The sequence below is a fragment of the Delphinapterus leucas genome, chromosome 16, assembly GCF_059928025.1.
Source record: "Delphinapterus leucas isolate spDelLeu-1000000601 "Yukka" chromosome 16, BTC_Dleu_Yukka2, whole genome shotgun sequence".
Classification (NCBI taxonomy): domain Eukaryota; kingdom Metazoa; phylum Chordata; class Mammalia; order Artiodactyla; family Monodontidae; genus Delphinapterus; species Delphinapterus leucas.
In genome coordinates, this window is record NC_143144.1 from 54,028,333 (window position 1) to 54,052,321 (window position 23,989).

General features: G+C 42.1%; 1 protein-coding gene and 1 non-coding gene across 4 annotated transcripts in view; both read left to right on the forward strand.

Moving 5' to 3' along the window:
* Positions 1-23,314, forward strand: part of CEP55 (centrosomal protein 55) — a 31,527-nt gene extending 8,213 nt beyond the window's left edge. For 2 of the 3 annotated variants that reach the window (XM_089897940.1, XM_022569539.2), the window contains exons 5-9: positions 15,076-15,226; positions 16,620-16,933; positions 18,790-18,861; positions 19,533-19,658; positions 21,067-23,314. In XM_089897940.1, the coding sequence (XP_089754066.1) occupies positions 15,076-15,226; positions 16,620-16,933; positions 18,790-18,861; positions 19,533-19,658; positions 21,067-21,267 (864 nt within the window). In that variant the 3' untranslated portion in view covers positions 21,268-23,314. The remainder of the gene's footprint in view (positions 1-15,075; positions 15,227-16,619; positions 16,934-18,789; positions 18,862-19,532; positions 19,659-21,066) is intronic. The other variant, XM_089897942.1, reaches the window with a different exon arrangement.
* LOC115802500 (U6 spliceosomal RNA) lies at positions 2,612-2,718 on the forward strand. Its single transcript, XR_004022959.1, has one exon. It is a non-coding gene; the product is annotated as a U6 spliceosomal RNA (small nuclear RNA).
* Positions 23,315-23,989: the final 675 nt, after the last annotated feature.

Below are 23,989 nucleotides of genomic sequence, written 5' to 3' on the forward strand. Positions count from 1 at the left end.
TTTTAGAGCAGGAGGAGAATTATAGTTGGAGGGTTTAGGAGCAGGGAGAGAGAAATCTCACTCTTCAGAGTCTGCAGTGTCACAGTATTGGTTTTGGGGAGCTCAGCAATGCTAATCCTACACCCTCTGCAAAGCTCCCACAAAACTTCCTTTAGAAGTTTGCTCACCTATTTTAAGAATCAGTATTTGTTATGCTAAAATAATCTTAAGGCAGAGCTGTATCATTCCTCAGCTACCATTTAGGTCTGGCTGATATTTTGAAATAATTACATGGAGTTAATGCTGTAAACTTTCTCCAGTGTCAGTAACTTTGACACCGAATAGCTAAAAGTCAGTTTTTTTTTTTTTGGCGGTACGCGGGCCTCTCACTGTTGTGGTCTCTCCCGTTGCGGAGCACAGGCTCCGGACGCGCAGGCTCAGCGGCCATGGCTCACGGGCCCAGCCGCTCCGCGGCATGTGGGATCTTCCCGGACCAGGGCACGAACCCGCGTCCCCTGCATCGGCAGGCGGACTCTCAACCACTGCGCCACCAGGGAAGCCCTAAAAGTCAGTTTTAATAGGCATTTCTTGCTCTTGAATTTAAAAATCTGATATTTAGGGAATTCCCTGGTGGTCCAGTGGTTAGGACTGTCAGCTTCCACTGCAGGGGACACAGGTTCAATCCCTGGTTGGAGAGCTAAGATCCCAAAAGCTGTGCAGTGAGGCCAAAAAAAAAAAAAAAAAAGGAAAATCTGATTTTTTTAATGAAAGTTTCTTTCTTTATTTATTTTTGGTTGCATTGAGTCTTCGTTTCTGTTCGAGGGTTTTCTCTAGTTGCGGCGAGTGGGGGCCACTCTTCATCGCGGTGCGCGGGCCTTTCACTGTCGTGGCCTCTCTTGTTGTGGAGCACAGGCTCCAGACGCGCAGGATCAGCGGCCATGGTTCACGGGCCCAGCCGCTCCGCGGCATGTGGGATCTTCCCGGACCGGGGCACGAACCCGTGTCCCCTGCATCGGCAGGCAGACTCTCAACCACTGCGCCACCAGGGAAGCCCGGAAAATCTGATTTTTAAACATAGAATTATGGAAGATAAATAATAATTATTTTAAATTTTTTATTTGGAAAAAATTCAAATTTACAGAAAAGTTACAAGAATGGAAAATGGTACATAGAACCCCACATACTCTTTACCAAAATTGAACTATTTTTGGGACTCCCCTGGTGGCGAAGTGGTTAAGAATCCGCCTGCTAATGCAGGGGACGCGGTTCAATCCCTGGTCCGGGAAGATCCCACATGCCGTGGAGCAGCTAAGCCCGTGCACCACAGCTACTGAGCCTGCTCTCTGGAGCCCGCGAGCCACAACTGCTGAGCCAATGTGCGGCAACTACTGAAGCCCACGCACCTAGAGCCCGTGCTCGGCAACAAGAGAAGGCACTGCAATGAGAGGCCCGCGCACTGCAGTGAAGAGTAGCCCCCGCTTGCCGCAACTGGAGAAAGCCCATGCGCAGCAACATAGACCCAACGCAGGCAAAAATAAATATATAAAATAAATTTTTAAAAAAATTGAACTATTGTTAACATTTACCCCATTTGATACTTTCTCTTTCAATCCCCACCCCCATCCACACACACACAGATATAATTTTTTTTTTTTTTAATTTGGCTGCATTGGGTCCTCGTTGCTATGCGTGGGCTTTTCTCTAGTTGCGGAGAGTGGGGGCTACTCTTTCATGTGGTGCACGGTTTCTCACTGCGGTGGCTTCTCCTGCTGTGGAGCATGGGCTCTAGGCGCATGGGCTTCAGTAGTTGTGGCACGCGGGCTCAGTAGTTGTGGTTCGAGGGCTCTAGAGCACAGGCTCAGTAGTTGTGGCACATGGGCTTAGTTGCTCCACGGCATGTGGAATCTTCCCAGACCAGGGCTCAAACCCGTGTCCCCTGCATTGGCAGGCGGATTCTTAACCACTGCACCACAAGGGAAGTCCAGCATTTTTTTCTGAACCATAAAATAGTTGCATATATCTACAGCCCTTTAAGCCTATATACTTCAATGTATTTTCCTAAGAATGAGGATACTGTTTTTTTTTTTTTTTTTTGAGGATACTCTCTTACATGACTCCAGTACGGATAGCAACTTTAATAAATTTAACATGGACACAATACTTGTATGTAATCTACCATCCATATTCCGGTTTTGTCAATTGATGCACATTTTTTCTTCCTCCAATATAGGCTAACATTTCAATCTATATTAGAGTTTTTGCCCAAAGAATATTTAATGGATCCCTGCCAAAGCAGGAGGAAGAGCTTTAGTAGGATTCCATACGGCTTCACTTTTGCCCACTCCTGTTCTGTATTTTTACTGATAACTTGGATGGAAATGGTAAATGCATGTCTAACAAATGTGTAGATGACACAAAGCTGGAAGAGATAACTAATGCGAGGAGGACTCTAAGGATACAAAACTCATAATGTCAGCATTCACTGATAGCTATCAAATCCATTTATTATTGATTCTATAAAGAAATGAAAGAGTAGATGCAAAGAGTCAGGGAGGTCAGAAGTAAGGAAGTGTTTACTACTTTATTGAAGTAACATCGCCATCACGTGGCCCTTTAGAATATTGTCTCTCTCGTGCTCGCTTTGGCAGCACGTATACTAAAATTGGAACGATACAGAGAAGATTAGCACGGCCCCTGTGCAAGGATGACATGCAAATTCGTGAAGCAGTCCATATTTAAAAAGAAAAAGAATATTGTCTCTCATATCTTAAACCAATATAGTTTTGTTTCTCCTACTTAAGTAATGTATAGACAGATTCATTTAAAAGAAGAAAATTTTCATGACCATCCAACATTGACTTAAATTATTTATATTAAAATATTGCTTAAATACGGACATATTTTAAATTCGGTATAAAGTTAGGTATATTTAGCATCTAACAATGATTTATAAGTATTAGGATATATGCATGCTTTTTGAGTGGTACAATGCTACATCTCTTATAAATTAAATTTGAGTGTATAAAACAGAGTGGCTCTACAGTATCTCCGCTTGATAAATGAACTCTTCAGCCATATGAGGAAAACTAATATTATAACTGCCTGACAGGTGCAGAGAGAAGAGTGGCTGTGGGGAGGGCCCTGGACTAGGTCATTGATTCCAGAGGCTGCCTCTGTCTTCCTAATCCATTTCCTAATTTTATAGAGAACAGACACTGAAAATCCTTTAAGCCCCATACCTGGAAGCTTTGCTCATGAGTTTGTAGGATACTTGTGGAAGCAGCCTAGCAAAGGTTGGAGGAACTCTCTAGACTTAGAGTTTCCCTATACAGAGATCTTTTTGGACATAGAGCTCAACTGCCTGTATCTTTTTTTTTTCATTTTAACATCTTTATTGGAGTATAATTGCTTTACAATGGTATGTTAGTTTCAGCTTCACAACAAAATGAATCAGTTATATATATACATATGTTCCCATATCTCTTCCTGCTTGCGTCTCCCTCCCTCCCACCCTCCCTATCCCACCCCTCCAGGCGGTCACAAAGCACAGAGCTGATCTCCCTGTGCTAGCGGCTGCTTCCCACTAGCTATCTACCTTATGTTTGGTAGTGTATATATGTCCATGCCTCTCTCTTGCTTTGTCACAGTTTACCCTTCCCCCTCCCCATAGCCTCAAGTCCATTCTCTAGTAAGTCTGTGTCTTTGTTCCTGTTTCACCCCTAGGTTTTTCGTGACATTTTTTTCCCCTTAAATTCCATAGATATGTGTTAGCATACGGTATTTGTCTCTCTCTTTCTGACTTACTTCACTCTGTATGACAGACTCTAGGTCTATCCACCTTATTACAAATAGCTCAATTTCATTTCTTTTTATGGCTGAGTAATATTCCATTGTATATATGTGCCACATCTTCTTTATCCATTCATCCGATGGTGGACACTTAGGTTGTTTCCATCTCTGGGCTATTGTAAATAGAGCTGCAATGAACATTTTGGTACATGACTCTTTTTGAATTATGGTTTTCTCAGGGTATATGCCCAGTAGTGGGATTGCTGGGTCATATGGTAGTTCTATTTGTAGTTTTTTAAGGAACCTCCATACTGTTCTCCATAGTGGCTGTATCAATTTACATTCCCACCAACAGTGTAAGAGGGTTCCCTTTTCTCTACACCCTCTCCAGCATTTATTGTTTCTAGATTTTTTGATGATGGCCATTCTGACTGGTGTGAGATGATATCTTATTGTAGTTTTGATTTGCATTTCTCTAATGATTAGTGATGTTGAGCATTCTTTCATGTGTTTGTTGGCAGTCTGTATATCTTCTTTGGAGAAATGTCTATTTAGGTCTTCTGCCCATTTTTGGATTGGGTTGTTTGTTTTTTTGTTATTAAGCTGCATGAGCTGCTTATAAAATTTGGAGATTAATCCTTTGTCAGTTGCTTCATTTGCAAATATTTTCTCCCATTCTGAGGGTTGTCTTTTGGTCTTGATTATGGTTTCCTTTGCTGCGCAAAAGCTTTTAAGTTTCATTAGGTCCCACTTGTTTATTTTTGTTTTTATTTCCATTTCTCTAGGAGGTGGATCAAAAAGGACCTTGCTGTGATTTATGTCATAGAGTGTTCTGCCTATGTTTTCCTCTAAGAGTTTGATAGTTTCTGGCCTTACATTTACGTCTTTAATCCATTTTGAGCTTATTTTTGTGTATGGTGTTAGGGAGTGATCTAATCTCATACTTTTACATGTAGCTGTCCAGTTTTCCCAGCACCACTTATTGAAGAGGCTGTCCTTTCTCCACTGTACATTCCTGCCTCCTTTATCAAAGATAAGGTGACCATATGTGCGTGGGTTTATCTCTGGGCTTTCTATCCTGTTCCATTGATCTATATTTCTGTTTTTGTGCCAGTACCATACTGTCTTGATTACTGTAGCTTTGTAGTATAGTCTGAAGTCAGGAATCCTGATTCCTCCAGCTCCGTTTTTCGTTCTCAAGATTGCTTTGGCTATTCGGGGTCTTTTGTGTTTCCATACAAATTGTGAAATTTTTTGTTCTTCTGTGAAAAATGCCAGTGGTAGTTTGATAGGGATTGCATTGAATCTGTAGATTGCTTTTGGTAGTAGAGTCATTTTCACAATGTTGATTCTTCCAATCCAAGAACATGGTATATCTCTCCATCTATTTGTATCATCTTTAATTTCTTTCATCAGTGTCTTATAATTTTCTGCATACAGGTCTTTTGTCTCCTTAGGTAGGTTTATTCCTAGATATTTTATTCTTTTTGTTGCAATGGTAAATGGGAGTGTTTTCTTGTTTTCACTTTCAGATTTTTCATCCTTAGTGTATAGGAATGCCAGAGATTTCTGTGCATTAATTTTGTATCCTGCTACTTTACCAAATTCATTGATTAGCTCTAGTAGTTTTCTGGTAGCATCTTTAGGATTCTCTATGTATAGTATCATGTCATCTGCAAAGAGTGACAGCTTTACTTCTTCTTTTCCGATTTGGATTCCTTTTATTTCCTTTTCTTCTCTGATTGCTCTGGCTAAAACTTCCAAAACTATGTTGAATAAGAGTGGTGAGAGTGAGCAACCTTGTCTTGTTCCTGATCTTAGTGGAAATGCTTTCAGTTTTTCACCATTGAGGACGATGTTGGCTGTGGGTTTGTCATATATGGCCTTCATTATGTTGAGGAAAGTTCCCTCTATGCCTACTTTCTGCAGGGTTTTTATCATAAATGGGTGTTGAATTTTGTCAAAAGCTTTCTCTGCATCTATTGAGATGATCATATGGTTTTTCTCCTTCAATTTGTTAATATGGTGTATCACGTTGATTGATTTGTGTATATTGAAGAATCCTTGCATTCCTGGAATAAACCCCACTTGATCATGATGTATGATCCGTTTAATGTGCTGTTGGATTCTGTTTGCTAGTATTATGTTGAGGATTTTTGCATCTATGTTCATCAGTGATATTGGCCTGTAGTTTTCTTTCTTTGTGACATCCTTGTCTGGTTTTGGTATCAGGGTGATGGTGGCCTCGTAGAATGAGTTGGGGAGTGTTCCTCCCTCTGCTATATTTTGGAAGAGTTTGAGAAGGATAGGTGATAGCTCTTCTCTAAATGTTTGATAGAATTCGCCTGTGAAGCCATCTGGTCCTGGGCTTTTGCTTGTTGGAAGATTTTTAATCACAGTTTCAATTTCAGTGCTTGTGATTGGTCTGTTCATATTTTCTATTTCTTCCTGATTCAGTCTTGGCAGGTTGTGCCTTTCTAAGAATTTGTCCATTTCTTCCAGGTTGTCCATTTTATTGGCATAGAGTTGCTTGTAGTAATCTCTCATGATCTTTTGTATTTCTGCAGTGTCAGTTGTTACTTCTCCTTTTTCATTTCTAATTCTATTGATTTCAGTCTTCTCCCTTTTTTTCTTGATGAGTCTGGCTAATGGTTTATCAATTTTGTTTATCCTTTCAAAGAACCAGCTTTTAGTTTTATTGATCTTTGCTATCGTTTCCTTCATTTCTTTTTCATTTATTTCTGATCTGATTTTTATGATTTCTTTCCTTCTGCTAACTTTGGGGTTTTTTTGTTCTTCTTTCTCTAATTGCTTTAGGTGCAATGTTAGGTTGTTTATTCGAGATGTTTCCTGTTTCTTAAGGTAGGATTGTATTGCTATAAACTTCCCTCTTAGAACTGCTTTTGCTGCATCCCATAGATTTTGAGTCGTCGTGTCTCCATTGTCATTTGTTTCTAGGTATTTTTTGATTTCCTCTTTGATTTCTTCAGTGATCACTCCTTTATTAAGTAGTGTATTGTTTAGCCTCCATGTGTTTGTATTTTTTACAGATCTTTTCCTGTAATTGATATCTAGTCTCATAGCGTTGCGGTTGGAAAAGATACTTGATACAATTTCAATTTTCTTAAATTTACCAAGGCTTGATTTGTGACCCAAGATATGATCTATCCTGGAGAGTGTTCCATGAGCACTTGAGAAAAATGTGTATTCTGTTGTTTTTGGATGGAATGTCCTATAAATATCAATTAAGTCCATCTTGTTTAATGTATCATTTAAAGCTTGTGTTTCCTTATTTATTTTCACTTTGGATGATCTGTCCATTGGTGAAAGTGGGGTGTTAAAGTCCCCTACTATGAATGTGTTACTGTCGATTTCCCCTTTTATGGCTGTTAGTATTTGCCTTATGTATTGAGGTGCTCCTATGTTGGGTGCGTAAATATTTACAATTGTTATATCTTCTTCTTGGATCGATCCCTTGATCATTATGTAGTGTCCTGCTTTGTCTCTTCTAATAGTCTTTATTTTAAAGTCTATTTTGTCTGATATGAGAATTGCTACTCCAGCTTTCTTTTGGTTTCCATTTGCATGAAATACCTTATTCCATCCCCTTACTTTCAGTCTGTATGTGTCTCTAGGTCTGAAGTGGGTCTCTTGTAGACAGCAAATATATGCGTCTTGTTTTTGTATCCATTTAGCCAATCTGTGTCTTTTGGTGGGAGCATTTAGTCCATTTACATTTAAGGTAATTATCGATATGTATGTTCCCATTGCCATTTTCTTAATTGTTTTGGGTTCGTTATTGTAGGTCTTTTCCTTCTTTTGTGTTTCTTGCCTAGAGAAGTTCCTTCAGCAGTTGTTGTAGAGCTGGTTTGGTGGTGCTGAACTCTCTCAGCTTTTGCTTGTCTGTAAAGGTTTTAATTTCTCCATCAAATCTGAATGAGATCCTTGCTGGGTAGAGTAATCTTGGTTGCAGGTTTTTCTCCTTCAACACTTTCAATACGTCCTGCCACTCCCTTCTGGCTTGCAGAGTTTCTGCTGAAAGATCAGCTGTTAACCTTATGGGGATTCCCTTGTGTGTTATTTGTTGTTTTTCCCTTGCTGCTTTTAATATGCTTTCTTTGTATTTAATTTTTGACAGTTTGATTAATATGTGTCTTGGCGTATTTCTCCTTGGATTTATCCTGTATGGGACTCTCTGTGCTTCCTGGACTTGATTAACTATTTCCTTTCCCATATTAGGGAAGTTTTCAACTATAATCTCTTCAAATATTTTCTCAGTCCCTTTCTTTTTCTCTTCTTCTTCTGGAACCCCTATAATTCGAATGTTGGTGTGTTTAATGTTGTCCCAGAGGTCTCTGAGACTGTCCTCAGTTCTTTTCATTCTTTTTTCTTTATTCTGCTCTGCAGTAGTTATTTCCACTATTTTATCTTCCAGGTCACTTATCCGTTCTTCTGCCTCAGTTATTCTGCTATTGATCCCATCTAGAGTATTTTTCATTTCATTTATTGTGTTGTTCATCATTGTTTGTTTCATCTTTAGTTCTTCTAGGTCCTTGTTAACTGTTTCTTGCATTTTGTCTATTCTATTTCCAAGATTTTGGATCATCTTTACTATCATTATTCTGAGTTCTTTTTCAGGTAGACTGCCTATTTCCTCTTCATTTGTTAGGTCTGGTGGGTTTTTATCTTGCTCCTTCATCTGCTGTGTGTTCTTCTGTCTTTTCATTTTGCTTATCTTACTGTGTTTGGGGTTTCCTTTTTGCAGTCTGCAGGTTCGTAGTTCCCGTTGTTTTTGGTGTCTGTCCCCAGTGGCTAAGGTTGCTTCAGTGGGTTGTGTAGGCTTCCTGGTGGAGGGTACTAGTGCCTGTGTTCTGGTGGATGAGGCTGGATCTTGTCTTTCTGGTGGGCAGGTCCACGTCTGGTGGTGTGTTTTGGGGTGTCTGTAGACTTATTATGATTTTGGGCAGCCTCTCTGCTAATGGGTGGGGTTGTGTTCCTGTCTTGCTAGTTGTTTGGCATAGGATGTCCAGCACTGTAGCTCGCTGGTCGTTGAGTGAAGCTGGGTGCTGGCGTTGAGATGGAGATCTCTGGGAGATTTTCGCCGTTTGATATTATGTGCAGCTGGGAGGCCTCTTGCGGACCAGTGTCCTGAAGTTGGCTCTCCCACCTCAGAGGCACAGCAGTAACTCCTGGCTGCAGCACCAAGAGCCTTTCATCCACACGGCTCCTTAATTTGGGATGATTCGTTGTCTATTCAGGTATTCCACAGATGCAGGGTACATCAAGTTGATTGTGGAGCTTTAATCCGCTGCTGCTGAGGCTGCTGGGAGAGATTTCCCTTTCTCTTCTTTGTTCTCACAGCTCCCAGGGGCTCAGCTTTGGATTTGGCCCCGCCTGTGCGTGTAGGGTGCCAGAGGGCGTCTGTTCTTTGCTCAGACAGGACGGGGTTAAAGGAGCCGCTGATTCGGAGGCTCTGGCTCACTCAGGCCGGGGGGGTAGGGAGGGTCACGGAGTGCGGGGCGGACCTGCGGCAGCAGAGGCCGGCGTGACGTTGCCAGCCTGAGTTGCGCCGTGCGTTCTCCCGGGGGAGTTGTCCCTGGATCCCGGGACCCTGGCAGTGGCGGGCTGCACAGGCTCCCCGGAAGGGGGGTGTGGATAGTGACCTGTGTTCGCACACAGGCTTCTTGGTGGCGGCAGCAGCGGCCTTAGCGTCTCATGTCTGTCTCTGGGGTCCGCACTTTTAGCCGCGGCTCGCGCCCGTCTCTGGAGCTCCTTTAAGCAGCGTTCTTAATCCCCTCTCCTCGCGCACCAGGAAATAAAGAGGGAAGAAAAAGTCTCTTGCCTCTTCGGTAGGTCCAGACTTTTCCCCTGCCTGTATCTTTTAAAAATTATTATTATTTATTTATTTACTTATGGCTGCATTGGGTCCTCATTGCTGCACACGGGCTATCTCTAGTTGTGGTGAGTGGGGGCTACTCTTCATTGCGGTGGCTTCTCTTGTTGTGGAGCACGGGCTCTAGGTGTGTGGGCTTCATTAGTTGTGGCTCGCGGGCTCTAGAGTGCAGGCTCAGTAGTTGTGATGTACGGGCTTAGTTGCTCTGCGGCATGTGGGATCTTCCTGGTCCAGGGCTCGAACCCGTGTCCCTGCATTGGCAGGTGGATTTTTTTTTTTTTAATATGTGATTACTTGTTGGGGTGTAATCCTTTTTTTTAAAAAATTTTATTTATGTTTTGGCTGTGTTGGGTCTTCGTTGCTGCACGCGGGCTCTCTCTAGTTGTGGCGAGCGGGGACTACTCTTCGTTGCGGTGTGTGGGCTTCTCATTGTGGTGCCTTCTCTTTGTTGCAGAGCACGGACTCTAGGTGCACAGGCCTCAGTAGTTGTGGCTCGCGGACTCTAGAGTACAGGCTCAGTAGTTGTGACACATAGTTGCTCTGCGGCATGTGGGATCTTCCCAGACCAGGGATCGAACCTGCATCCCCTGCATTGGCAGGCGGATTCTTAACCACTGCACCACCATGGAAGTCCCTGCCTGTCTTTTTTTTTTTCCTGCGGTACGCGGGCCTCTCCCTGTTGCGGCCTCTCCTGTTGCGGAGCACAGACTCCGGATGCGCAGGCTCAGCGGCCATGGCTCACGGGCCTAGCCGCTCCGCGGCACGTGGGATCTTCCCAGACCGGGGCACGAACCCTTGTCCCCTGCATCGGCAGGCGGACTCTCAACCACTGGGCCACCAGGGAAGCCCCCTGCCTGTATCTTTAAAGGATGAAAATTCCTACCTGAAAGAAGATGCCCTGATATGCAACCAAAAACTTCCAGTATGTTCTTACCACTTATCCCATCTCACCCTTATAGAGTGAGATTGCGGGGCAGGGGGCAGGAGTCCCTCCTTTTACAGTGTACCTATAACAAATGCAGGATGATTCATAAAGAATTGAACACTTCTGAAAATGTATTCCAGTATGTATATGTTACTTCAGTAGAGTTACACCATGCAACTTTTTAAAGAACTTTGTGTTTTTGCCATCTCTTTCTGGCAGCCCTGAAGGTTAAGAAGTTACACATCCTGGCTGCCACACTTTTATCACTGATAATAGTAAATTCTAACAGGTCTGGGATGAATTATGTCACAAAGGATACATATTATACACTTGTAAGATTATAGAAATAGTTGTGATAGTTCCATTACGCACTACTTAATGAGTAATCGATTTTTGAAAATGTTTTATTCTTTTTGAATCACTCTAAATGTATTGTTCTACTGTGTGTAAGGAACTGCTAGATTCTTTCCTGCCCTCTCCTCTTCCCTGAACACTCACAAACTCTGGTTTGGGGCTACAAGGCTTGCTGGTTCTTGCAGCCATTGTTTCCCCACCCCATGTTGTCAACATCATTCACAAACATTTATCAGGCAGCCACTGGCTACGGAAACAGTGAACACAAACAAGGAACTGTGAAAGAAAATATCTAAACAAGCCTGTGCTCAGCTGTCCAGAGGGCTCAAGATGTAGTTATGATAAGAAGTATCATCAAGAAGCAATCAAGGGCTTCCCTGGTGGCGCAGTGGTTGAGAGTCCGCCTGCTGATGCAGGGGACGCGGGTTCGTGCCCCGGTCTGGGAGGATCCCACGTGCCGCGGAGCGGCTGGGCCCGTGGGCCATGGCCACTGGGCTTGCGCATCTGGACCCTGTGCTCCGCAATGGGAGAGGCCACAACAGTGAGAGGCCCACATACCGCAAAAAAAAAAAAAAAAAAAGAAGCAATCAAGGTCATGAGTATAAGATGCCAAATAGATTGAGTGGACATGAAAATCGCTATTGGCTTAGGAAGGAGAGGAAGCTTAATGAGGACAGTTATGGTGAGAAGCCTTGAAAGACAAGCTGGATTCATCAGAACTTGATGAAAATGTAGTATTTAAGTGGGCAGGTAACATAGGAAGGGGTTCTAGGGCACTCTGTACAGAGGGAAGAGGCACAGAGGGTGTGCACAGTTGTGTAGACAACAAGGCAACAGTGGAGGAGAGGAAAGGCCAGGCTGCGACCTGAAGAGATGGGGGCAGCAGATGGTGGACAATTTTAATGTCAGCCTAAGGGAACATAGCTACGGTTCAGCAAGTGGTGTCCTGAAACTTTAAAATATTCTCAGTTATTTAATATAATTAGAACAACTTAGCACTTTGGGAGACTGAGGAAGAGATTGAACTGAACTTATTAGCAGTAACTATTTTAACTCAGAATACTGAGTTATCGTTGTATTAACTGACTTAAAGCTTTTGGTCGTGGCCCCCATCTTCTCTCATTCTTCTCAATGGGAAAATCACCCTACAACTGAGGATTTCTAAATCTCCAAATGATCAGGGTTTACCAAGACCCAGCAGTGAATCATTGCTCAAGTAGGCATTCCTGTGGGGATAGACAGGTGATAGCATGGGCAGCAGGGACAGAGGGCTCAGTACCGATGAGCTTGGCCATTGTGAAAGGGTGTTAGCATCACTGTGTGCACCTCCTCCTGGGGCCCTTCATCCATAACATTTTATGCATGTGACATCAGGTTTAGCTGTGCATGCTCTCTTTACACAAATAGTAATTGAGACTTACTTCCCCAGCCTCCCGGTAACATGGAACGAAAGGGAGGCGGTCCCATCCTCTGGGACTGAAGACCTAGATTGGAAAGGAGAGAGGAGTTATAATCTCATTGTATGTTGGTGCTATAGTATAAGAATTTCAAGACTTTTTTTCCTCTAGTACCCACAGGTGAATTGTCTTCTTTGCTAGCTTTCAACCTGAGTCTACGCCCTGCTTTCAATAACAACAATGAAAGCTGTTACTGGCAAAACAGGAGGTATGGATGAGGGGGAGGAGGTATGTACAGTTGTTGGGGATGCCCCAGCAGGCTCCTTTGGCTTTACCTTTGACTGAATTTGCAAGGATCCAGTGGTTAAGAGAAGTGAGAGTTAGAATCAGAAGATATATGAACTTGTCCTAGTTAATAATCAAAATATCAATAGATTTTTTTTTTTTTGCGGTACGCGGGCCTCTCACTGTTGTGGCCTCTCCCGTTGCGGAGCACGGGCTCCGGACGCACAGGCTCAGCGGCCATGGCTCACGGACCCAGCCACTCCGCGGCATGTGGGATCTTCCTGGACCGGGACACGAACCCGTGTCCCCTGCATCGGCAGGCGGACTCTCAATCACTGCGCCACCAGGGAAGCCCTCAATAGAATTTTTCATTAAGAATTTTCATAAATCTATACACCTCTGTCCATATCTTCTACCTTGTTGTGTCCACTAAAGTTAATGTAGCTTCTTTTTTTTAAATATGAAACTTCATTCAATTTTTTTTAATGTATTTTATTTTATTTATTTATATATATTTTTTTGCGGTACGCAGGCCTCTCACTGTTGTGGCTTCTCCCATTGCGGAGCACAGGCTCCGGACATGCAGGCTCAGCGGCCATGGCTCACGGGCCCAGCCACTCCACAGCATGTGGGATCTTCCCGGACTGGGGCACGAACCCGCGTCCCCTGCATCGGCAGGCGGACTCTCAACCACTGCGCCAACAGGGAAGCCCTATGTATTTTATTTATTTATTTAGGCTGCGTTGGGTCTTCGTTGCTGCGCGTGGGCTTTCTTTAGTTGCGGCTAGTGGGGGGCTACTCTCCGTTGTGGTGTGAGGGCTTCTCATTGCTGTGGCTTCTCTTGTTGTGGAGCACAGGCTCTAGGCGTGCGGGCTTCAGTAGTTGTGGCATGCGGGCTCAGTGGTTGTGGCTCGCAGGCTCTAGAGCGCAGGCTCAGTAGTTGTGGCACACGGGCTTAGTTGCTCCACAGCATGTGGGATCTTCCCGGACCAGGGCTCAAACCCGTGTCCCCTGCATTGGCAGGCGGATTCTTAACCACTGCGCCACCAGGGAAGGCCTTAATGTAGCTTCTTATGTGAATATTTTGCTAATGTCTTGCCACAGATCAGGTGGTATGATCCACAGAAAATGTAGATGTGATTTTATAAAATTTTCCAGCTTGTGCTAGGTGGCTGGTAAGGCATCATCTAGTTTCTTGCAGGAAAGATGTAACTGAAATGAAAAACTAATATTAGCAGTAACAGTAAAGTGAATCACTTTCCCTCTTACCAGCTAACTTAAACAGACACTGCTTATTTTATTAATATTATCCCATCATTCAAATAATTTCTTGACTACACATTGTATGCAAAAGCTGTAAATCTCTTGGAAAAGCATGGTCTGCCACTTCAAGGAGCTTACTATCTATTTGAGAGAAACAGCAAACACAGAAAAAAGCTGAAGATGGTTGGTAAAATAATTTTTTAAAATATGTAGACATATGTATATATAACAACTGAGTTCATAAGCCCCTATACAACCCAGATGAATGGTCCCAGTTTGGGATTTTTGAGTTCTAAAAGATGTAAAAGATGAAAATTGGTGATAAGGAGAGAGGGTGGTATTTAAGTTTGAGATGGAGTTAGCAGTGCAAACAGTTTATTGGGGAGCGACATCTGTGAAAGGAAAAGGAAGGCAGCAGGACTGGACAGGGGCACCGTCAGGCCAGGATGCAAACCTGACAGAGCCTCTGTCCACCCTGTGGAGAGCTCCCAGGCAGAGCCCTATGTTGGGTGGAAACAGCTCATTTTCTTTTTTTTTTAATTTATTCATTTAATTTATTTATTTTTGGCTGTGTTGGGTCTTTGTTGCTGCACGCGGGCTTTCTCTAGTTGTGGCGAGGGGGACCTACTCTTTGTTGCAGTGCCCGGGCTTCTCATTGCGGTGGCTTCTCTTGTTGCAGAACATGAACTCTAGGCACGTGGGCTCAGTAGTTGTGGCTCACGGGCTTAGTTGCTCTGCAGCATGTGGGATCTTCCCGGACCAGGGCTCGAACCCATGTCCCCTGCATTGGCAGGCAGATTCTTAACCACTGCGCCAAAGGGAAGCCCCAAGAAACAGCTCTTTCTAAGAAAGAGTATCTGAGCAGTGCATCTCCACCTCTACCACAAAGACATTCTGTTTACAGAGAATGACATGGACACAGACACAAAGCAAATTGTGTATAGGAGATAGCAGACAAATGAACTTAACCCCATGTAGATGTGACTTTGCCATGTTATTAGGTATTCTGAAGGTGTGTGGCCTTAGAATGTGTCTCTGTGTCAGGAGCTTTACAGTGGTTGCCTAGAATCATTCTATGATGTGAGCTGTAGAGTTTTTGTGTGCTGGAAAAGACTGCATCCCTTGGGCTCCCTTGTCCATTTTAAGAGTTTGAGTTTTTATTATTGATTTGCTTTCATTTTCACTTTGAGGCTCTGGAGAAAAATCAGCAATGGCTTGTGTATGATGAGCAGCGAGAGGTCTACGTAAAAGGACTTTTAGCGAAGATCTTTGAGTTGGAACAGAAATTGGAAACAGCTGTTCATGCATTCCCACAGGAGACAAAAAAGACTGAATCAGAAGGTACTGGTATAAAAATGTTCTTTAGGGTTGGCCTGCCTGACATTTTTCAAAAGGAGAGATTCATCAAATTTAGATTCTTATAGACATGTGTTATAAAGTAAAGTAAGAGCAGGTCTGCTAGCCCTGAAGTAAGAAATACCATTTTAGCCAGTCTGTTTCATTTCCCATTGTTTTCTGATACCAAAGGGCATAAGTCACAGGGTAAAGGGATCTTGCAGCCCTGAAGGCACATTAAGTTTTCTCCACCTTACATATCCTTCCCCTCCTTCAAAGTCCTTCTCCAACTTTATTTCCCCCAGTGCTGACCTTATCTTTTTACTCAGCTTCCCTTTAGCAGTTATTCATATCAATCCCAGGAGAAAGATTACATTTTTATACATTATTCTTCAATCATTTGAATCTCACCCTAGAATTGAGGTGAAGTTTCTTCTGATTGATGCTGTCTTTTTTGCCAAGTGGTCTGCAGCTTCTCTGACACTGATCTCCATTGCGTTTCACAAGAAGCCTAAGAGGTGGGGCAGGAAGGATCATTATTCTCATTTTACAAATAGATTCAGCAGTTCCAGGTGATGAGCCAGGAAAAGAAAAAACCCTGTGCAAAGCACTCATTTAGAATGACTGACAGCCTTAGTGGGACTGGAGCCTTGAATTATAGAAAGAGAAAGCTAATGAAAGGCCAGCAAGGCTCATAATCTTAGAGCTTCACATGTGAATATTTAAAATGAAACTAATGCTAAAAAAGTATAAAAGGAATGTCTCTAGAGATAATTTAAAGCTTTTTATTCCTAAGGGGACAAAGTTACTACTGTAATGCCTTTATAAGTTTACTACACATAAAAGGATTTTAATTATGGGTGAAGTCTAGTCTTTTTCTTGGGTAATATAGTTTTCCTTTTCTCTCTCCCTCTCTCTCTCTCTGTGTTTTATCAAAGCAATATAAAGATTTGTTAAAATAATTTAATAATAGTACAGAAGACCCTGTTCTACCTTTCCCATCCCATCCTAATGCCTATTTCTTCCTCCCATCAGGGCAGCTGCTTTTAAACATTTCTGATTTTGGTTTTGGTAATTACCTCCATATCTATAAATAATGACTTAATGGCCCTATATGTTGATTGGTTTTCTTTAGACATTAGTGACTTTCCCTCCCTCAGAATAATTATATTACTGTTTCTAGTTCTTCTGTTTATTCATTTTGTGACTTCAAGTAGTATACCTGAACTTCTGTTTCTTGTTCTGTCAAATATCAGCCATGTTCCTTCTCTCTTGACTCTTCGTTTTTGAAGGTGAGGAAATAAATGTGATCTTATTTATAGAAACATATTTACATTTATTTCTTCAGGAAAATTCTCTCTTTTATAAAGTGAGTTGTGCCCTGATGTGTTTTTTATAGGTTGTCTTCAAGAAGAAAAGCAAAAATATTACAACCATCTCTTGGCAAATGCAAAAAACGATCTTGAGGTGGAACAACAAACAATAACTCAGTTGAATTTTGAACTTAGTGAATTTAGAAGAAAATATGAAGAAACCCAAAAAGAAGTGCAAGATTTAAATCAGCTGTTGTGTTCACAAAGAAAGGCAGATGTACAACATCTGGAATACGATAGGCATAAAACAGAGAAAATACAAAGGCTCAAGGAAGAGAATGATCTTGCCAGGGAAAAACTTGAAGAAGAGAAGAAGAGATCTGAAGAGCTCTTATCTCAGGTGAGTCTAACTAGCAAAGTTTTCCACAGTTTATAATTCAGAATTCTCATGGTACTTACTAAGTGTCAGGGACTATTTTAACTACTTGGGAACCAGCAAGGAGCAACGCAAGTTCCTGCCCCCTCCTAGGAGTTCATACTTAGAAGGGAGACAGACCATAAACAACCTAAATAAACAAGTAAACTAAAGAAAATAAAACGGTAATATGACCAAGAGAAATGGTCAGAAGCGTCGCTGAGCAGAAGCGTCGCTGAGGAGATGGTATTTGGACAAAGCTGATGGTGAGAAGGAACCGGCGAGGTGGGTGACTGTGGGAATTCCCTCCTAGTGGGAGGAAATCATAGACACAAAAGCTGAGTGAGGAGGAGTTAGGTATGTGTGAGAAGCTGAAAGAGGGGAAGTTAAGGGGGGATCAAGGCTGATTGCTAGGCTGGCACTGAGATTGTGATGACACTGGCTCAAGTTAATTACCAGATGCCCTCCATGTTCTCACTATGCTCACAGCCGGATCCAGGATGTCCGTCTCAGTAATGTTGGCATTACTGAGGATTATTAGAATTGAATACTACTTCAACAGAAACTCATTAATTTAAATTTTTCCTGGCAGCATGAAATAATGGAAAAAACATAATTTGAGGTCCATACCAGGTCTCTAATTGTGTGGCCTGAGGAAAATCAGCTAACTTCTCTGACTTGCAGGTTATTTGTATCAAATTAATAATAGTAAATATAACAACCTCTTCTCGCCTCAGAGGACTTTTATGAAGCTCAACTGAGAGAATGTAAAAGTGCTTTGTAAATTAAAGGGCTAGGTAAATGTTAGTTATTGCTACTATTAGAATAGTAATTTGGGGGACTTCCATGGTGGCACAGTGGTTAAGAATCCGTCTGCCAATGCAGGGGACACGGGTTCAAGCCCTGGTCTGGGAAGATCCCACATGCCGTGGAGCAGCTGAGCTTGTGAGCCACAACTACTGAAGCCCGTGTGCCTAGAGCCTGTGCTCTGCAATAAGAGAAGCCACTGCAATGAGAAGCCTGCACACCGCAATGAAGAGCAGCCCCCGATCACCGCAATTAGAAAAAGCCCACATGCAGCAATGAAGACCCAACGCAGTCAAAAATTAAATAAATTTAAGAAAAAAAAAAGAATAGTAATTTTTAAAATCCTCCAAAAGTTGAGAGAGAGGGAAAAAAATAGTCTGTAACATGTGCCTTCTTAGTCTTTACCACCCTTACTTCTGCCTGCAGGTGCAAGCAGTGATATTTATGAAAGATTATGCAGAAGTGACTGAGAAGTTTGCTCCTACTCTGGCTGAGGTGGCCAGGCTCTTCCAACTTTGTTATCCTACTCAGAAATATTAGTGGATGTCAGGACCTAAAGGAAAGTGGGTGTGTCCACTGCGGTTTAGTGCTTTTTTTCTTTTTTTTTTTTTTTGCGGTACGCGGGCCTCTCACTGTTGTGGCCTCTCCCCGTTGCGGAGCACAGGCTCCGGACGCGCAGGCTCCGCGGCCATGGCTCACGGGCCCAGGCGCTCCGCGGCTTGTGGGATCCTCCCAGACCGGGGCACGATCCCGCGTCCCCTGCATCGGCAGGCGGACCCCCAACCACTGTGCCAGCGGGGAAGCCCCGGTTTAGTGCTTTTTATCAACGTTCAGTCTGTGCCTCAGGGAACTCTTGGCCTGGGCAGTACTGCTCAGCTGCTTATATAGATAGGTTGCCCAACCACAGCTGGAAGGACTCGCCCAGAAGAGCAGGTGTTGCCCTGGTTAGAAATGTGAGCCTGTCATGCATCCCAGGTCAAGGTCAAACCATAAAATGTCAATGTGACAGTGTTGTTTCTATTTACATCCTACAGGTCCAGTTTCTTTACACGACTCTGTTGAAGCAGCAAGAGGAACAGAAAAGGGTAGCTCTGTTGGAACAACAGGTATTCATTGGGGTTGCTTCTAAATTCAATGTAACCCTTTAGAAAATGGAATTTTTCCTCATGTTTACACTATTCTGTGAAGAAACAGTTGAAAGTTGTAGAAAATGTTTTTTAAAAACTTTAACAAAATATTTAAAGTGACTATCTGTGCCAGCCATATGTTCCCGTTACTATCTTTAGGCCAAACCAGATCTCTAAGGTGACATGGCAATTTTCTTGACAGGTAGATGTTTGTCTTAGCAAATTTTATTCTTCCCTAAATGGCTGCTAGTCTGACCGGATGTCCCTAATAGGGCTGCTTGATAACTTCAAGTGGAACTCAAAGAGACACCAGTTATTCTCAGAATAGACACCAGAGATTTTTAGTATATTCCAAACCAGGGAACAGCCATCTCTTTCCCTTCCCCACAAAAAGCAGGATGGGGAGGACAGATTCTAACCAGCAACTTCTTAAGCTGCTCCTCACTCACTTATACCTCAAGCTTTGGTTTTGCTCCTTGGACATAGCTTTTTCATTTATCAACATCTCACTGTGCTCAGAGGAATTCTTGCTCTAATGGTACAATACATGTTTGCTTCTTGTGCTAATAAAAAAAAATGCAAGCATCCAGTCAAGAAAACTAGACAGTATATACTAGCTGTCATTGTCTTGTCTTGGGCATTTTTTCTAGATGCAGGCATGTACTGTAGACTTTGAAAATGAAAAACTTGACCGTCAAAATATGCAGCATCAATTGCATGTAATTCTTAAGGAGCTCCGAAAAGCAAGAAATCAAATAACACAGTTGGAATCCTTGGTGAGATCGGAATGGTTAAACTAAAACTTATTTTCATCTTTCTCTTTCTGCCATCTTTCTATTTACGTGTAAAACCATTTCCTGAAGTAGGAGGATACAGCTTAAAGAATGGCTGTTTCTCAAATCAATCAAATCAAATCCCCTGCCTCTTTTGAAGCAACTGCCCTTTGAGCATCAGTTCAGAGGACTAGACAGAGGGACATTATGGGCCTCTTGGTAATGATAACATTACTGGTGCCTGGGATCATTCCCCACCCACCCTGGGCTCTGTGATTCTAAAGGCACTAAACAGTGCCTGGCCTGGGGAATACAGGGGGCAAGGCAGGGCAGTTGTAGATCCTGAATTGAAATTATTCTTTTCTATTTAAAAAGAAAGAAAGAAAAAAATGCTGGTTTTAGGGCTAATGGACTATTACTGTTAATACTCTCTTTTAGGCATATTGAGTTGAGTACTTTCTGGGGGTTACCCTGAACACATAATCTTTTTAAACATTAACCTTTTAAATAACATGCTTCTATGAGGAAATGGTTTTTGATTTACCTATTTTCATCCTATTAATAAGCTTTGGACCAAATCTGTTAGGGTCTGTGTGTGTTATGTCCCATTAGCACACATTTCATATATCATCCTAGTACTGCAGAATATTTGCAGATGGTGAAATGTTACGAACAGAATTCCTCAGTTTTCAAAAGAGAAAATAGCAGTTGTTAAAATCATTTGTTATTTCTTTATGAATAAAAGACAGAAAATAACTTTTTGGCTCTATTTATGTCATTGATATTGACCATTTATAATATTTGAAATTGAAATGTATAATTCATTCCTGTTGATGACTGTTTTTCAAAGTATAGGAAGCCAAAGGTATACAGAAGAATCCATAATTTTCCTGTATTTTTCTTTGTGTTCCTACCATCCATCATCTTCATATTATGTTGTAAAGTACTCATTTTTAAGCTTTACTGACTATTCTAAATTCCTCAGGGAAAAAAAATCATGAAATAGGGAAGCCACAAAGGAACTATACAACATCTTAGTCATTTCTGTGTATAACCTGTTTGACCTGCTAAAATTCTTTGCTGCTCTTAATTCCATGCAGTTCTTTATTATTGAAGTTACCCCTCTTTTACAAACCTAGCAAACTCTGTCAGCACTGTCCACCCGCCCACCTTTACATTTGGCTCTAAGCATTTTAATAAAACCTATCTATGTAAACACCCAACCTTAGAACTTCCTGGGTAATTTGGGTGATTTATAACCGCCTTGTATGTTACCACCATAATACCAGTGACCAGAGAGATTCAGAAGAAAATCTGTCTACAGGGCTGAAGCAACTGGAGTACCTATGGAGCAGTTACTGGATGGTAGGCCATCTATACAAACCGTGTTCGTTTGACATTTATTTTTCAGAAGCAGCTTCGAGAGTTTGCCTTCACAGAGCCATTAGTCACTTTGCAAGGAGAGACTGAAAACAGAGGAAAAGTTGCCTCACCAAAAAGTCCTACTGCTGCACTAAATGAAAGCCTGGTGGAATGTCCCAAGTGCAATATCCAGTATCCAGCCACCGAACATCGAGATCTACTCGTCCATGTTGAATACTGTTCTAAGTAACAATATAATTATTCTTTGTTTTTGTGTCAAAAGATTCAGTACTGTATTTTACATTAGCTTATGGACATTTTGAATTACTTATTTCACCTCAGATCAGAAAGTGCCTATATACTTTTCAGACTCTGGTATAGGAGTGAATCATTGTATTATTATTATTTTTTGCCTGATTTGCATTTCCTTGGCAGTGATACCTCCCTGCAGTGGTTCATCTTGAGGCTTTAGTGACAGAATGGGCAGAATATTGAATGCTGAGATGACTAACATTTTGCACTGTTAAAGTACTTGCTGGAGAAAAGATAGTTCAGGATATTGCTTGTGCGTCAAATTTGTTACACCAACAAGCAACTATTTTTGTGGATTTTTAAAAATCAGAAGTAATTAACCAGGGATCTTATTGTGTTAGTATTTTTTAATCCAAGCACTTATTAAGCCTACAGTTCTGATTTTGATGTCCATTGTGAAAAGATGGTGATACTTTTTTCATTTTTTTTTTCCTTTCTATGTTAGAGCGGTTATTAGAAAAGTTGGGGATTTTCCTGATTTTTATTGCTGCTTACTGTTGAAACTGTAAACCTACCTGTGTTCTAAGCACAAAGCAGATTCTGTTTAAGGAATACTCCTTAGTAGCCACACACAATGTTTTCTGTAATGTTAACTGGCTATAACTTTAACTTGAATTTCATTAGCACATGTTGGTTAGCTAAAATTGTTAAAAGGAATTTTGATAAAACCACCTAGCCCTCTCTTTTGATTTGCAGGTGTTTTATTTATTTATTTTTGGCACTCTTAAAAGCTGGGCGATGTAATGACCAGATATTTGCTTCTCTGAATATATATTTTTATACATGCGTGTGTAAACCAAGAAATTTTTAATTCAGGTTTTCTAAAATGCTTAACACTGGGCTACTGTTAGTAATGTAGAGGAGAAAAGAATAAAATTATATAATAAGTTTTGCTCTGAGGAGTGTATATGTATATAGACAGGTATTGTGAGATTTCTGCCCTGAGAGGGGTGCCAGCGAGTTACAGTTAAACATACAGTGTAAGATGATAAATAAGGTGGTTAAGGACACCTTGGAACCAAAAACTGCATGAAGCTTGGAAAGTTTAAGCAAAATGCCCATAATCATAAAAAAAAGACATTCTTGGATTTCAGACTCCAGGTCGACTCCAAAGCCCGTCCTCTCTCCACCAGAAAACCCTTATGAATTCTCCAAACTCAGTATCCTTAACTGGAGTAATGGGATGTTCCTTGAGTTACAGAAATGGCAGAACACACCTGGTCTCTTTCATCCCTCTGGTCTGGGAAGTTCTGCCTTATCAAACCCCTCCACCTGTTCCATGGATCCGTGCTGTGCCAATTCGGCAAACATCTTTACGTTCATTCTCCAAACGTTTATTAAATGGCAACTACACACAAAGCTCTGGGCTAGGTGTTAGTGACACAGTGATAGTAAAATGCAGCTCCATCTTCACAGTCTGGTAGAAGAGACCAACAGCTAAACATATAAGTATAATATGTTGTAGGAAGTGCTATAATCAAGGTATATGTTGAGTAGAGGAATTCATTTATTTAAACCCTGCTTTATTCTAATAAAGATTGGAGGTCTGACTCTTCAAAGATATGTCTTATACTAAGATAAAATTTAAAAGAAGTAGGAAAAAGCAATAGTAAAACAAGACTAAGAAGTGAAATGGAGCCACTCACAAGGGTAGCCCCAATGCAGGCCATGGAGCGCTTCTGAGAGGTGAGCCCTGTGTTTGAGCACAGAGAAGCAATCCTGTACCCCATTCACAGCTGATCTTCAAGAGAAACACCACTGTAGTGATCCTGGTACTGAGATTGTAAAGAGATGCCTCCAGTGTGCCTTTGCAGAGAAGAAAACATGTAACTAGAGGTCCATGGCCTCAACACCCTCGCCTTAAACAGCAGTGAATTCCACTCCGCTGATTTCTTAATGATAGGGGTGAAAAACGTTGTGTCCAGAGGCAATTCCATAACCAGCAGCGGCAGGCAGTACTATCCTCTCCCAGTGTGTAGCTCTCTGCTGCTCTGGCTTATCCCAGAGTAAATTTTAGTCAGAGGAGCCAACTCAAAATCCCCTTTGATGGGCCAGATGGGAACTCCGATGAGCCAGCCCGCCAGCCGGACCGTGGAGGCTGGAAAATGCCTGTCTTCACCCAAAGGGGGCGCAGCTGCCCAGCTCCAGCCAACGTCGTATGTGAATGCAAGCCCAGTGTGGCTGATATTTCAGATTTTCCAAGAAAAATCTCGTATTTCTTTTTTTTAATAATTTCTTTTTTTTTTATTTGTTTATTCTTGGCTGCATTGGGTCTTCATTGCTGCGCATGGGCTTTCTCTAGTTGCCGTGAGCTGGGTCTCTGTTGCGGTGCGCAGGCTTCTCATTGCGGTGGCTTCTCTTGCTGCGGAGCACGGGCTCTAGGCGCGTGGGCTTCAGTAGTTGCGGCGCGCGGCCTCAGTAGTTGTGGCTCGTGGGCTCTAGAGCGCAGGCTCAGTAGCTGTGGCGTACGGGTTTAATTGCTCTGTGGCATGTGGGAACTTCACGGAACAGGGCTCAAACCCGTGTCCCCTGCATTGGCAGGCAGATTCTTAACCACTGTGCCACCAGGGAAGTCCCGAAATCTCGTATTTTTAAGTGTGAAATCTTCCAATTTTTAAATGTTGGAAAAATTTTTTTAATTTAGCAGTGGGTCAGACGTA